Raw genomic sequence first — 15,688 nt, forward strand, 5'->3', positions numbered from 1 at the left:
TGTGAGGTCTCAAAGTGTGTTTTATCTCGCATTTAGATTTTGGAATATTTAATTAGTTCTTGCGCTACAATTTATAGCGAGTCTTACGAAATGGGAAATGTAGAAACTGCTTTAAGTAATATTTTCTCAAAAGGTTAAGCAGCATAAAAATGTCAGCAGGTAGTTAAGAGAACCATTCCCCATCATGGGTTATTCAGACAGTCATTAATTGCAGGAAATCGAAAAGTTATGAGTTTCTCCCGGTTTCAATCTCAATCTCTGACTCTCAGCATTCGAGAAATATAAATAAATGAAGAACAAACAAGTATTCAGCTGGTTTTTTCTAATGTGATAACACGTAGATTGTCTTTAACATTCTCCGACTGACTCACGGGGCCGTAATCGTAATCGCAATTGAGATTGCACGTGTGTGTAATGCAGACCCGAGCGATTTTCACAGTCTACGAAGACAACGCCCTATTCGAAAACTTTGGAAAATCTGACTGACTGACTGCTAGACTGACTGTCAGGCAGTAGCAATTGTGCATATTTTCTTTATATAATTAGAAGCAACAATGCCGGGGGTTTTTCCAATCTCAAGCTGGAACACACTTGATGCCTCAATGCTGCTGCCGGCAAATTGAGAGCCAAGAAAGTTCGCAGTTCTCGTACTCGTTCTCAACTGGGAAGCAAGCAAAGTGACAACTGGTTTTTTTTCCTTACAACATGCGAGAGCGCACCCACTGTGCATGGAAGCGTTCTCGTAGACCGGTTATCTCGACAAGCTCATCCGCAGCTTGAGAGCTTCACGCTCTCAGCTGAAATTCGCCTTTGGCTGTGCTCGACACTTTTTGCAAAGATCAGTTTTGTATTAAAGCTGTGATCGAGCTGAGCTGACTTTCAAACGGACGGTGTCCCAACAAAAAAGAACAGCACAAAAAGCGAACAAAATAAACAAGTTCCCAGGGTATTCCGAATACTCAGTACTCAGTTCACAGTTCTTAGTTCTCCGTTCTCAGTTCTCAGTTCTCAGCACTGAGCAGCAAGTAATTGGCAGCCATGTCGTGCAAATATTGTAAGCAGCAATAGCAATTGTGGCGACTGCTTCCAGAACTCTAACCAAGTCTGTTTTATAGCTTCTCCAGCCCTGCTGCTTCTCTTGGGTAGCAGCCTTTGTCTGCTGAGTGGATCCGTCAACTCCACCGACGTTTATACCAGGGTTAACAACGTTGTCTTTGGCAATCGCGAATGGGAGCACAGCGAACCAACCAGTTTTCAGAGCAGATCCGGACTAGGTTCTCCAGTCTCCGCTTCGGCACCGGCAGTTTCTGGCCGTACGGACTTGCAGCGTCCACAGCCGGAGCCGGAACAGTCCTGGAATGGTAAACGTAATCCAGTACGTCCAGCAGCTTCCGCATACGCCCCCGCACCCGCCCCCTTACCCGCCCAAGACCACGCTTCTGCTGCTGCGCCTATTGTAATCACCGGACAGAACCCGGATAACCGGAGAGTGAAACCAACTGTCAGCACTGCGGGACCCACACGTGCTCCGGCACAATTGAACTACCGGGAGCGCTTCAGCTCGGTGCTCTTCCAGCCCATCATTCGTGGTAGCTCGCAAAAGAATGTGGTCTACTCGCCCTCCTCAATCCACGCCATGTTAGGCTTGCTCTATGGCGTGTCCAGTGGACAAACTAACCATGAGCTAATGAGAGCGGGCCAATTTGTCCAGAGCCAAATCGATGTGGCCAGAGACTTTAAGCGGGTAAACGAACTGAATCGACAATTGGACAATGCACTCTTGATTGTGGCCAACAAGTTGTTCTACAACCGTGAATTGGCGGAGCTTAATCCCGACTATAGGCGCTTTGCAAAGGAATACTATGGCGCAGACATTGAGGCTGTCAATATGAAAAGATCGGCCAATACGGCGGCCAGGATCAATGCCTGGGCATCGGATGCCACGAATAACATCATACGGGAGCTGGTGAGTCCCGCCGACATCGATGTACAGACCCAAGCGATGCTGGTCAATGCGATCTACTTCAAAGCTCGCTGGGCCACAGAATTCTCAGCCATGGACACCACTCCGGCAAAGTTCCAGGTGAACCGTAATGCAGCTGTCACGGTGTCCATGATGTACAACGACGATATATTCGCCTATGCCGAGCTGCCGGAGTTGGATGCCACGGCAGTGGAGCTACCGTATGCTGGCACCACGGCAACCATGCTGTTGATACTGCCCAACCAGGTGGATGGTCTGGCCCGGCTGGAAAGTCAGTTGGCCAATCCCATGAATGATCTAAACGTAATTGCATCCCGTCTGCGCCGTGAGACAGTCACCGTACGTCTGCCCAAGTTCCGCATTGAGTTCGAGCAGGACATGGTGAGTCCACTGCAGCAGATTGGGGTGAATCGTATGTTCACCAGAGAGTCAGAGATTGATTCCATGCTCCTGCGTCCGGTGACTGTGTCCAAGATCTTGCAGAAGGCCTTCATCGATGTCAATGAGGCTGGCTCCGAAGCAGCCGCCGCGTCCTGTAAGTACCTCCGAAAAAAGGATTTACCTTCCAACAATTAACTGATTCTATTCGCAGATGCCAAGTTTGTGCCTCTGTCGCTGCCGTTGAAGTCACGCGAATTCATTGCCGATCATCCCTTCATCTTTGCCATACGCACCCCCGAGTCGGTACTCTTCATCGGACATGTGGTGCTGCCCACCCAGCTGCCTGGGACCCAATAATGGCCTCTTCCCTAGCTCTTAAGTTGTACGCATTTTAATACTCTATACTACATACTCGTAATCGTAAATACTTCATTATAATCCATCTGAAATTTCTCAACAAAGATTTGAAAAAAAAAAAAAAAAAAAAAAAACTTATTCAGTCTGTGTATATATTCTTTCCTGATAACCTTTGGCCTGCTGATTGTTCAGCTTTCGAACCTTTTCCAAATGCAGCTGTGAGTCGACGCTCTTTGTTTGTCTCAGTTTCTCAAAACGGTTTCCACAACGCAACCCAATCGAAGTCGAGCTGGTAAACCCGTTTTGTTCGCCGTGATGGGCACCCCTCTGGCGTATGCCCCCCGTAATGGGTGCTGGGAGCTATAAATGCAAATTTCTCAATCACATTGGCAAAAAATACCTTCCTCATTGATTCAACAGTCGAAACGTAAACATATTCAGGTTCAACTCGGGAAGTCCAGGCTTGTAGCATTTGAAATGAGTAATCTAAAAATTCCCACTGAAAAGCCAATAGTTTAACTAATGTTTAATATATTGTATTGCGTCATAACAGACTATTAAGAATTGTTATTGATAGCCGCTGTAGAGAGAGAGAGAGATTGAGAGAGACAGAGAGAACAAAGTTCTAGTTCGAAGCGGAGAAAACGATCTTGAATCAACTTATTTGTTTATTTAGAATTTCCACTGATAAGAAAAAACCAGTTTCTCTGTTAATAATCCCATTAAAAGCAAACATTCCAATGCGCCTCATAAATAATAAATAATTGGAGTATATTAACCATCATTGCCCGTGTAAAAATACTCGTAAGCTTAAAAATAAACTTTAAATAGATCTAAGTAACATTTGCTTATCTGGTTAAATGATTGATAAAAATTATTGTTTTATAATTATATGATAATATTTATGCATTGAATGATGCAAAAAAATTGTGAGCAACCATTTTGCAAGCTGTATTTCCACTTATAGGGGAAACATTCTACAATGTCTAATATAACTTGCTTAATTTTTTTTTTTTTTTTTTTTAATTTGCTACAAGCTGATGCTTATTTTTTGATTTCTAATCACTCGGTATGGTATGGTATAATTTAAGAAGACTCCAGCAGGCTTTTGAGATCTTAAATTATACAGATTCTAGAAGTAAGACTAGCCAATTAGGTCACTAACTAGACTTTGATTAAACCGTTTCATTCAACTGCCTATCATCTCAGTGACTCTGCTCTCATATCAGCTACGAAATTCAATTAAAAATAATGTCGAGAGCTTTTTGTTTGGACTTGGCCGGCTCAATGCCATTTGCTGAGAGTGCTGTGAGTGTTGTGAGTGTTGTGATTGTGGTGATTGTGGTGTGTGTGTGGAATGTAAGTCGCAGTTTAGTTGTGTGCGAGCCACAGAAGCAGCAACACTTCTAGTATAATTGAAAGCTTGGAATTACCCAACTTAAAGCATGACCACCGACAACTGGAGACGACTTCACGTTGCCGCCTTGTTGTTGCTGGCACTTCTCGCCTTCAGTTGCCCGACGAGCGGCAATCTGGCAGCTGTGAGCGTCTCCAACGAACGCTTTGCTCTGCGTCTGGCCACAAATTTGGGATTATCGCAGCCGAGTGGCAATGTGGCAGTCTCCCCGTTGCTGCTGCAGTCGGCGCTGGCACTGCTCTACGCCGGAGTCGCCGCCGATGCGGCTGTGGCACAACAGCTGCGGGTGGCATTGGAGTTGCAACACTTGGGAACTGCAGAGCAAGCTTTGCGTCAGTTTGAGCAAGTGATTGCGCAACTGAAACAATCTGCGGCAATTGGTTGCAAGCTGCGGCTGCTCAGCGAGTTCTATACGGCACAACGTTATACGTTCAACTATCGCGATGAGTTTGTGGCACGTGCAGCGGCATTGGGCATCGGAGTGCAACGCCTGGACTTTGGCAATGTGGCAGGCGTGGCACAAACTATCAACTATGAGTTTCTCACACGCAGCAACTTCAGTGTGGGCGAACTGGTTACCAGCAGCCTGTTGCATGCCACAACTGGCTCCGACACGCCCCTGCTGCATGCCTCAGCCCTGACATTCCGCGCTCCCTGGGCCCAGGGCTTCGATCCGCGGCAGACGCAGCGCATCAAGTTCTTCAGCGATCGACAGAGTCACAAACTTGTGGATGCCATGTTCGTGCAACATAGCTTCCGGTATGCCGAGTTGCCATCGCTGGACGCATGCCTCATTGAACTGCCCTATGCCACAGCCGATCTCAGTCTGCTCATCATCTATCCCAACCGCGTGGAAGGACTCGCTCAGCTAGAGAGTCAGCTGCAGAGCCTTGATCTGCAACAGTTGAGGCAAGAGTTGAGTGTACGCAAGTTGGCCTTAACCCTGCCCAAGTTCACTTTATTGGCACACACCGAACTGCAACTATTGCAACTTCGTTTTATTCACTTGCAGCTGGGCCTGGGCAAACTCTTCACAACGGAGGCACAGCTGCACAATGTGTTCAGCTCGCTGTTGGCCAGCTCCATGCCACACTTGACGGCCGTGCCACATACGGCGTTGCTTGAGTTGCAAGAGGCAGGCGGCGTTGTGGAACGCACTTTTGGTAAGTTGCATGAATCTGTAGCGCGTTGAACTCTCTTTGATCAGCTGCACATTTCAGTGGCAGCCTTCACCGATCTATTTCGCAGCACCCTCTCGTTGGTCATCAATCATCCCTTCTTCTACGCCCTCGGCAATGGAAAGACTCTGCTGCTGGCTGGCCATGTGGTCGACATCTAGTCGCCGTTGTCTAACTAAAGGTTATCGCCTTATCAGCGACTCAGTAAACAACATGCCAAAGGTGATAAATGACGTGTAAACAATTCAAACGAACAAGCTCAGCTGTGCTCTGAGTGAATCGCAATTTAATTCTCTAAACTGAATCCAAGTCCGAGTCTCAGTTTCAGTTTCAGTTCACATTTAGACGCTCAACGACGCCAGTCAAAAATAGTGTAAAGCGCAAATTATCAATAAAGAAAAAACCGAGTCTATATAGACTATATATATATACGTATATATCAATTAAGACGATCATGACGTTCCACAGACTGCAATGTCTCTTACGTAAGTCTCAATCTGTGATCTTTATGAGTTTGTGATCGACTCTGACAACGAGTTATAAAAGAGAGTGACAATATTTATTGCTCGATTTCGGTAAAATCTCAATAAAAACTCAGTCAGTCTGTCTGGCTGTCTGTCAGTCTGTCCGGCTGTCAGTCAATCTCTCTATCTCAAGGTTCAATGTATTGTGCTGTCATAAAAGAATCCAACACATAATTAAATTGGATTTTTATGCCAAGCTATTTGTAATAAATGCGCATATTTCGTAGCTCTTAAGTGAATGAAGAATTGGTGAAAATGTTTTTGCAGTTTCCTTGACGCTCATCGTCGGCTGTTGTCACGCAACAAGCTCAGCCGGTTCGGATGCCGCCCGGGATCGCAATCTGCTGGCAGCGGATCTCTACAATGCGGTGGGTGCCGGGCGGCTCAATGAGAATATTGTGATCTCACCGGCGGCCATACAGAGCTCCATGGCATTGGCCTTCTACGGTGCCAAGGGAACGACGGCTATTGAGATCAAGGAGGGCATGAGATTGGGCATTGGCGATGCTGATCAGGTGGCCCAACGAATTGGCAGCTTCCAAAAGTCGCTGACACGCGACAACAATCTGCGATTGGCCAACAACATTTACATTAACGAGAATCTGGAGTTCAAGGGCGCCTTTCGCGATGTGGCACAGCGTCAGTTCGACTCGAACATTGACAAACTGGACTTTCATCCGCCGTACAACAAGCGCACAGCCGATGGCATCAATCGTGGCATTGCCATCAAGACAAATGATCAGATCAAGGATATTTTAAAGCCAGAGCTGCTCAATGATCGCACCGAGGGCGTCATTGTCAACGGCGTGACTTATTCGGCCCCCTGGCAAAAGGCCTTCAAGCTGGACAAGACCCAGCGTCGTTCGTTCCGCACCGGCAATGGCCAGTCCGTCCAGGTGGAGACTATGTGGACACTGCAGAACTTCAACTATGCTGAGGTGCGCAGTCTGGATGCCAAGGTCGTGGAGTTGCCATACCAGAACTCTGAGTTCTCCATGCTTCTGCTGTTGCCCAATCGCAAGGACGGACTTCGTGCCTTGCAACAGAGTCTCGTTGGCAAGAATCTGCTAAGCGAACTGGGCGAGATGAGCCAACAGAAGGTCGAGGTACAACTGCCCAAGTTTAGTGTGACCTTCGGACTTGGCCTAGAGCAACCCTTTAAGCAGGTAAGTCAATGCCGTGAACAAAATTTGAATGCAGAATCAATTTAGGGGCCGATACATGAACAAAATGACATTCCGCATGAAAATCGGTTGAGTTTTGAAAAAGTTATGAGAGATCAAAGTTTTTGAAAAAATGTCAAGGGGTTGGTATGGAAAATTGTATAAAATTAGGCTTGTAGTCGAAAAATATGAAATTTTTTGAGTGTATAAAATTTGAATGCAGAATCAATTTGGGTGCCAAAACATGAACAAAATGATATACCGCATGAAAATCGGTTGAGTTTTGACAAAGTTATGAGAGATCAAAGTTTTTGAAAAAATGTCAAGGGGTTGGTATGGAAAATTGTATAAAATTTGGCTTGTAGTCGAAAAATATGAAATTTTTTATATGTATAAAATTTGAACGCAGAATTAAATTGGGGACCAAAACATGAACAAAATGATATACCGCATGAAAATCGGTTGAGTTTTGACAAAGTTATGAGAGATCAAAGTTTTTGAAAAAATGTAAAGGGGTTGGTGTTGGTATGGAAAATTGTATAAAATTTGGCTTGTAGTCGAAAAATATGAAATTTTTTGAGTGTATCAAATTTGAATGCAGAATCAATTTGGGGGCCAAATCATGAATAAAGAGACATTCCGCATGAAAATCGGTTGAGTTTTGACAAAGTTATGAGAGGTCAAAGTTTTTGAAAAAATGTCAAGGGGTTGGTATGGAAAATTGTATAAAATTTGGCTTGTAGTCGAAAAATATGAAATTTTTTAAGTGTATAAAATTTGAATGCAGAATCAATTTCGGGGCAAATTATGAACAAAATGACATTCCGCATGAAAATCGGTGGAGTTTTGACAAAGTTATGAGAGATCAAAGTTTTTGAAAAAATGTCAAGGGGTTGGTATGGAAAATTGTATAAAATTTGGCTTGTAGTCGAAAAATATGAAATTTTTTATTTGTATAAAATTTGAATGCAGAATCAATTTGGGGGCCAAATCATGAACAAAACTACATTCCGCATGAAAATCAGTTGAGTTTTGACAAAGTTATGAGAGACCAAAGTTTTTGAATGCAGACCACACAATATATACTCTACCGTTCTTAACTCCCCATTTTGTATACCCTGTACAGCTGGGCATTTCGACCATGTTCTCACGCGATGGCGACTTTGGTAACATGTACCGCATGTTTGTCAGCCACTTCATCAATAGCGTCGAGCACAAGGCGCACGTTGAGGTCTCCGAAGCGGGCTTGGAGCAACCTCTTGAATCGGGTGGTAAGCTTGTTAAATATCCATTAATTTCAATTAATTAATTCAGCAACTTTTCTTTCTTTTTCGCAGTTCTTAAGAGTCTGTTCTCGCGCTCCAAGAAATTCGAGGCAGATCATCCGTTTGCCTTTGCCATCAAATACAAAGACTCCATTGTTTTTATGGGTCACATTGCCAACTATGCCTATGTGTGAAATATGGAGAGTACCCCCCTTTTTCCCTCAACTTCGCTGGATCAATTTGAGGTGTAAATTAATCACACGAATTGTTTGATTTTGTTAATGAATGCAAATTGGTTCAACACTCAAATAAACAATTGACAACTTTTTGCGCAAGTTCAAATAAATATTAATTTAAATTTATTAAAATAAGAAGGGCATCGAGACCGACAAAAAAGGGGTAGTTTAACAATAAAAATCTATAAACAATTTACAATCCAATAAATAAATAATCTCTGTAGAAAAATGCCTAAAATGCATAATTTAGGAAATATTCAGATAATATTTCTAATTTAGACTCAGACATTTTTTAATAAGTACAAAAATTAATTTAGCTATTTTTGAAGTATGTCGAAAACATATTTACATTTGTATAATATTGCTTATCCCAGTAAACTTTTTCAATTAGCATACTTATAAGGCAATATAATTTTTATATAGGACAGTATTAAATAATATTTAATTAAGTACGAAGAAGCTTATGCTTAAAAAATCCCTCTCAAAGTAATAGACAATTAAATTTGACCATAAAGTTAAACGTTAATTCGGCACTTGTAAAAGCTTAAAAAATTTGAGTTATTGTCTTTTTTTAATCTATTCACAAGAGCACATTTTTTTTCTAATAATTTTGAAGGTGTGGGTTAGACTTTTTTACTCACCTTTCAAGCTCGAGCGGAATTTGATTTGTGTTATCCATTTTTTTTGCTGGCAAATCCTTTTCTCCTTTTTGTCCTATCTAAGCGGTTTATCAGTTGATTTTGTGTTTTGTTTTCGCTTGATTTACATTTATCTTTCACACTGCACAAATGCACACATAAATTAACATTAACCGATTGGGACTGATTTAATTTTTTTCTTCTCTTTTATATTTCTTATTAATTTGCCTGCCACAGACTGTGGCAAATTTGTAGATTGGACTGTGCGCAGGCGCAGCCTTTTGGCATTTGCTTTAGCACATTTGTTTCGTATTCTTTATGCCTTTTATTTTTCGTATGCTTAAATAAATTATATACTTTTTGTCGCTGGTTTTCTAATCGCGCACATAAATCAACTAAAAAACCGCGAACAACTGGCAACAATTTTGAGCCAATGCGTTTATGGTATTACTTTTAAAATTATTTTTATTTTTTTATTTTTATATTGTATGTTATTTTGCGCTTTGTGTTGTTCAAAAATTTGGTTCATTGCCCGTCGATTTGTGGCCTGGGAAACTGGTTCGATTTGGGCCGAATTACATTTGGCTTTTAGCCGTTAAGCTGAATTGTATTTAAAAGTAATAGTGATTGGTGAATTAAAAATTTGAATGGATGTTTGCGTAAAGAAGGAAGCTCAGCATGTGCTGACAAATTTTATGAACACGATAAATTATTTTCAGCATTTGTTTTCAACATTTTGATGGACTTTAATTAAATGCAAAATTATTGCACTAGTAAAGACATTTATGACCATTTAAAATTGCATTAATTGATGCACATTTTCCATATTTACAGCTGCCACAAATTTACACAACACACACAAAGTAAGCACTTATTTGGTTGCAATTTAATTCCTGGCTAGCTGCCGTTTTATAAGGTAACCTGCAGCATGCAAGGCACCAAAAACAAACAGCTACCGATTCTTTTGGCCAGATAAGAGAACACACGCGTGGGCGGGATTGAGGAAGTGAAGAAGGAGGCACGGGACACGGGGCACGAGGCACGAGTTGCACAGGGGCAGAGATCTGACGCTGCAGCGTTTTTCTGCGCACGCACGCACATGCACAACAAGAAAATGCGAGGCGAACAACGCGATTAACTCTTTTGCCGCCAAATTCGTCTGTCTCGCTTGACACCAATACACAGACTGAGCGATCCTCGCTCGTATTCGCATGCACGAACAGACGCGCTCTCTCGCTCATCCACTCTCTTTCAGCTGTTGCGCTGGCTCCAATCGGCGACGCCAACTCCAAACAAAAACAACTCCAACACAGCGCTCTCTCGCTCTCGTGCGCTTGCTTTGCTGCGAAGAGCGAAAATACTGGTTAATTGCTGCTGCTGCTGCTACAGCTGAGAGAGAAAATACTGGGCACGCTTGCTTGGTTGTCTTTGACTGGCTGCATGTAATTGTCGTTGTAATTGTAATTCTTGCAGCGCGCCCTCGCTTCGCTTGTGGTCAGTCAAGCACTGTCTGTCCTCTGTCCTCTCTCCCCTCACCCCTTTTCCCTTGCGTGTCCCTTTGTTAGATTTCGTTTGTATTGCTTGACAAGTTTTTCTTTGTTTCATGTTCGCTTTGTGACTGGAATTTAAAGTAGGTTCCTCTCCCCTCTCTCCTCTCTTCACTGCTCCCTTGCTACTCTTGCTTAAATTCGAACTGCAGCAACAGGCAGAAGTTGCAGCAGGTGCAGGCGCAGGCGCTTTTAAAACAAATACAAATACCACAAATGCTTCAAGGGGCAAACCATTATCTGCTGCATCTGATCTGAACTGATCTGAAGTAACCCGAAACCCGTTTACACCCCAGCTAAACCTCTGTTTAGCTGATCCTAATGACTTGGACTACATTGTGATGGAATTAGATTCATCTCAGATGTCAGCTTTAAATTTAAAAAAGGTTTTTCAATCACATATCATATTATTAGTAACGGCGATTAACTATTCAAAATAAATACTAATATTTCAGTTTTGTTACTGTGTTTGTAATCACGTAAAATATTTTAATAAATACTTATCGAATGCATTAGCTTTGTTTGTTAAGCGCTTTAAATTACTTGTATTTCTTATTAACTTTATTTAGCTTTTGTTGTTTCATTTTTGGGTCACACGTAATTCCATCGAGACATAACTTAACCCAAAATTTCCTTTTGTTTTTTTACCTCTTATATGTTATGGTATTTATTTTTAGCCCGTCCAAATATTGAACGTGTGCAGAGGCTACAAGAAGGTTCCAGTTAACAAAGTAATTTAATTTTAACAGCTGGAAATAATCAATGTAATGTGATAATATCATGCTGATCCTAGGCTTATTAAGACTCAGAGCTCTCTAAGTGATTCCAAGATGAAGTTCGTATTGTTGCTGCTAACACTTTTGGGTAAGTAATTGTTATATGTATTAAATATGCATGTAGATCACACTCTTTCTCTCTTAACAGCTCTAACAGATGCAAGAACTTCAAATTGTAGAAGTACTTTGCCCTTTCTAGAAGTCTGTGCTTATTTCCGCTGCTACTTGAACATAGCTCAGAGAGATATGGAATATCTAAACTGTGATCGCGAGCTGAGAGGTAAACCGCGTAAGTGTCTAACTGAAATACTAAGGAGTTGCTAAATTAACTAATCGTTTGGCTTTAAATTAATCTCAACAGCCCTGCAGTTCGTTGCGGAGGGAAAATGTAGTGAATTGTTAATACCAAAGTGCCACGAATTCGATTTCAAGTAAGACTCGCATGAAATTTGAGAATATTAATTGAAGTTTATTAAAGTTATTGAAAATATAATAATATAATATGAAATGTGTATAGATTATGATTCTTAGTCTAGAACTTGACGATGTGTCCTGTGAAATAGACCGCGTGCTGATCGCGAATGATAAAGACAAACGGATGATCGGCCACAAAGGTCTTGGGATCCAAGGGCAGAGACATGGGTACACCAGCAGCGTCTAGAAGGGAAATAGATATACAAAAACCTGAAGAAGCATTTCTGGAAAGTAACAACTTACAACTGATGCCAGCTGCCTCGCAGCCAATCTCATTGACATCGATGAATGTCTTGTGCTGCAGCTTCGTGATGCGGGTGCCAATGGGTGAATCGTCAAAGATGTTGCTAAAGTCCGCTGCCGTGGAGAACATGGCATTGATGCCCAGCTGCAGAAGTTAGAGTCTATAAGAGAAACCCTTAACTGATAACACTCAAAGCTATAGCTTACCTTGTTCAGTGTGGGCTTCAGATCGGTGTCAAACTCGAACTTGAACTTGGGCAAATAGACGGCAACACTTTGCCATTGCCAGCGCTCCTCGAGCAGCTTGAAGTCGACGCCCTTGAGCTGCTGCTCCAGCTGCTGGAGACCCGTGCGCTTGTTGGGCAGAATGAACCACATGGTCATGTTGATGTTCTCGAAGAAGAGCTCAATGGCCTTGGCATCCAGCTCCGGATAGTCGGCGTAGTAATACCAATTGTCGGCAAACATTGTGGGCACCTGAACCGCTTGGCTCTCACTTAGCCAGAAGTCGCGATCCTTGGTGTCCTCGTCGTTGAAGGGTCGCGCCCAGCGTGCCTTGAAGTAGATGGCATTGATGAGTGCCACATTTGTGTCGGGCTCCAGTTTGTCCACCACATGCTCAATCTTCTGCTGCGTCTTCTGTTTCACCCAGTTGTTGATCTGTTGCACCGCTTGCGATTCCTGCTCAAAGTTGAGAGCTTCCACTTCGGAGTCAAAGTACTTTGCAGCCACTTGGCGGAAATGTGGCGCCACCTTGAGATTCTCACGTGTGTAGACCTTGTTGGCGATCTCCAGCACCGTCTTGGACTTGATGTATGAGTGCAACAGACGGTGGTAGCTCTCGGCCAGCCCATCTTTGCTCTCTTGCGCCGAGGCATGCAACGTCTTCTGCAGCTCCGTTGCCGTCTTACCCTCCGCCCCGTAGTAGGCCAGGCCCAAAGCCAGCTGCACGGATACCGGCGAAATGATCACATTCTCCTCCTGACGATCGGTGGCCAAGGTCTGAAAGAGTTCGGTGGCAAACAAATTGCGCTCCTTGATCGTATTTGCCACACAGAGCAGTGGCAAGATCAGCAGCAGCTGCAACACAACTGAAAGCAAACCGATCATTAAACATTACTCCAAAACACCGCACTGGGATTACACTTACAGCTCAGCCGGTTGTGGTAGTTCATTGCGCCTGCGTTGACACCTCGCGACTAAAAGTGAAAAGGCTGTAGAACCTGTCATTTATAGCTGCGCCAGGAATCGGAATCACGACGCGGCAGCGCATGCGCTTTGCATTTCAAGTGGAACAACAACAACAAGACTCGGACTCTTGAAAGGTACAAGAAAAGCAAAGCAAAGCAAAAGCAAGAACAAGTAGGAAAAGCTATAGTCGAGAATCCGACCATGGGATACCCGTTACTTATTTCAATATAAATAAAAGTACTTTAAGGAAATTACTACCTAACGTTTTTGTTAGGTGATTGTATTGAAATAATAAATTTATAAGTAACTTTGGTTAGCTATTACTGCCGTTCTACTAATCCGATCCTGCTGCGTTTACTTAAGCTAATAGATAATATTAATAGCTAATTTTAATATCCATAAAAAACGTATTATCTTAAAAACTATGGGTGTGGTGGTTTTTCGCAATTTGCGGGGGCGGAGAGGGGCGGGGCTTGAATTTGAAACAAACTTGACCTGCGTGGGGTCTATAGATATCTGTGTGCCAAATTTGGTTACCCTATCTCTTTTAGTCTCTGAGATCCTGTTGTTTATACAGACAAACAGACGGACAGACAGACAGACGGACAGACGGATAGACGGACAGACACACTATTTGGCTATTTCCACTTTTCTGTTGATATATATGTTGAATGAATGTTGAATATATATACTTTACGAGGTCGGAAATGCCTCCTTCTCCCTGTTACATACATTGTAACAAACACGACATACCCTTTTACTTATTTTTTAAGTAGCGGGTATAAAAAGAAAGGCAGGGCAGCAAAAGGAATCGTACGTGCATTGCTTCTGGGCTATTCTCGTTCTGGCTGTGAAGCACTTGAGTTCATGCACTTGCTGTGTAACTTTGTGTTTGAGCTTGAGTGCCTTAAGCTACGTGCATCCATCAAAATGTCTGATTTTAGCCTTATCCAATTTTTTATCATTCAAAGGGAAAGGGAAGGGGGGAAAGAAGAGAGAAAGAAGTAACCAGCGTTCGGTATCAAAGTCCCGAAATTTGTTATTTATGCACAGTTTGTGTGAAATGCTAATAAATTTTAATGGAATTTTAAAAACATGCTTTATAGCCTTGTCCGCTCCCTGTACATAAATATAAATCTTGACCAGGCTGGCGCAGCGACTAACTTGGCCAACTGCCTCTGTCTTCCTTTCATTTTTTGTTGTTGTTGTTTTCTTGTCTTTTATGGTAGCATAAATTGACTTGGCTACTGTATGAAAGATTTTTATTAATTGTGGGTGAATTTTTGAAAACACTTTCCGACTTTCTACCAGTTGATAAACCAGATTGCAGCTTGGCCTATGCCTTATATAACTAGCTGTCTGTCTGTCTGTCTGTGTGTGTGTGTGTGTGTGTGTGTGTGTGTGTGTGTGTCCTGGCAACGACCGGAGCTGCCAAAGCGCTGACCGTTCTGATTGAATGATTTCACTGATCGAGACAAAACATGTTAAAGATCGTGATCGTTGTGGCTGCCAGGCTAAAGCTAAAGCTGAGGCTGAGGCTAAGGCTTTGGCCATGGCTCTGTCTGTGGCTCAGAGGCAGTCTGTTGTCTTTATAGATACACAACACGGCAGCCAGCAAAACAAAACAAAATCAAAAAAGAAAAAAAAAAAAAAGGAATGCCGATAAAAGAGTTTTGCGACTGGACACAAGGCACAAGTTGATGCAGCAGGTCGACACACGAGGCAAGAGCCAGGCGACGGCAGATAGGAGACATGCAACAGGGAACAGGCGACAGGAAACAGGGGAACAGGGGGAACAGGGGCTAATGCTTTGGCTCAGTTTGTGGCTTTGGCTGCATGCAACGGCAGCAAAATGATGCTGATAAAAATAACTTGCCACAAAACTTCTGCTTTTGAGCCGTGCGGAAAAGCACAAGAATGATGAGCCAGCTCCAAGAACAACAACAACAACCACAACAGCCATAACAACAACACGAATTATGTGATCGTTGCAGCATCTCTCATGGATGGAAGCTCTCAGAGAGTGTGGGTTTCTTTGCCTGCGTGCAAGTAACCCAAAACCAGTTGATGATAGAGCAAAAAACACAACAAAATTAAACCGAAGAAAACAAAGACCCCAAAGTGAAAGAAACCGAGCCCAAAAATACATATAAAAAAAAAATACAATGGCAACAATTGCGCCTCCTTTCTCTCTCCCACTAACCCTTTTCTTAATCTCTTTCTTTGCTGTTGTTACTAAGCATAAACCATAAAATTTCACATAACTACACAAAAATAATTGCAATTTGCATAGCAACAATGATCAACGATCAAG

General features: G+C 42.7%; 4 protein-coding genes across 7 annotated transcripts; 3 read left to right on the forward strand and 1 right to left on the reverse strand.

Moving 5' to 3' along the window:
- The first annotated feature begins 861 nt into the window (after window positions 1-861).
- LOC117785555 (alaserpin) lies at window positions 862-2,856 on the forward strand. Of its 2 annotated transcripts, XM_034623637.1 has the most exons (4): window positions 862-988; window positions 1,020-1,054; window positions 1,116-2,519; window positions 2,577-2,856. In XM_034623637.1, exons 2-4 carry the CDS (start codon window positions 1,039-1,041, stop codon window positions 2,720-2,722), a joined length of 1,566 nt encoding a protein of 521 aa, XP_034479528.1. In that variant the 5' UTR covers window positions 862-988; window positions 1,020-1,038; the 3' UTR covers window positions 2,723-2,856. The 2 variants fall into 2 exon arrangements, with proteins under 2 accessions (XP_034479528.1, XP_034479527.1); XM_034623636.1 differs by having other exon boundaries at window positions 913-1,054.
- Window positions 2,857-4,164: 1,308 nt separating this feature from the next.
- Window positions 4,165-5,709, forward strand: LOC117785556 (serine protease inhibitor 42Dd). 3 transcript variants are annotated; one of them, XR_004617515.1, is made up of 3 exons: window positions 4,165-5,054; window positions 5,152-5,302; window positions 5,360-5,476. XR_004617515.1 is itself a non-coding variant. In XM_034623639.1 (3 exons), the coding sequence occupies exons 1-3, from the start codon at window positions 4,168-4,170 to the stop codon at window positions 5,476-5,478; spliced, it is 1,164 nt and encodes a 387-aa protein (XP_034479530.1). In that variant the 5' UTR covers window positions 4,165-4,167; the 3' UTR covers window positions 5,479-5,709. The 3 variants fall into 3 exon arrangements, 2 of the variants coding, with proteins under 2 accessions (XP_034479530.1, XP_034479529.1); XM_034623639.1 differs by having other exon boundaries at window positions 4,165-5,061; window positions 5,360-5,709; XM_034623638.1 differs by having other exon boundaries at window positions 4,165-5,302; window positions 5,360-5,709.
- LOC117785557 (serine protease inhibitor 42Dd) lies at window positions 5,612-8,621 on the forward strand. Its single transcript, XM_034623641.1, has 4 exons — window positions 5,612-5,802; window positions 6,109-7,007; window positions 8,131-8,275; window positions 8,342-8,621. Exons 1-4 carry the CDS (start codon window positions 5,772-5,774, stop codon window positions 8,461-8,463), a joined length of 1,197 nt encoding a protein of 398 aa, XP_034479532.1. The 5' UTR covers window positions 5,612-5,771; the 3' UTR covers window positions 8,464-8,621.
- Window positions 8,622-11,914: 3,293 nt separating this feature from the next.
- Window positions 11,915-13,358, reverse strand: LOC117784056 (serine protease inhibitor 42Dd). Its single transcript, XM_034621655.1, has 4 exons — window positions 13,334-13,358; window positions 12,391-13,274; window positions 12,184-12,328; window positions 11,915-12,123 (listed from the first exon to the last, which is right to left on the reverse strand). Exons 1-4 carry the CDS (start codon window positions 13,356-13,358, stop codon window positions 11,999-12,001), a joined length of 1,179 nt encoding a protein of 392 aa, XP_034477546.1. The 3' UTR covers window positions 11,915-11,998.
- Window positions 13,359-15,688: the final 2,330 nt, after the last annotated feature.

This window comes from Drosophila innubila (genome assembly GCF_004354385.1).
Source record: "Drosophila innubila isolate TH190305 chromosome 2R unlocalized genomic scaffold, UK_Dinn_1.0 1_C_2R, whole genome shotgun sequence".
Lineage (NCBI taxonomy): Eukaryota > Metazoa > Arthropoda > Insecta > Diptera > Drosophilidae > Drosophila > Drosophila innubila.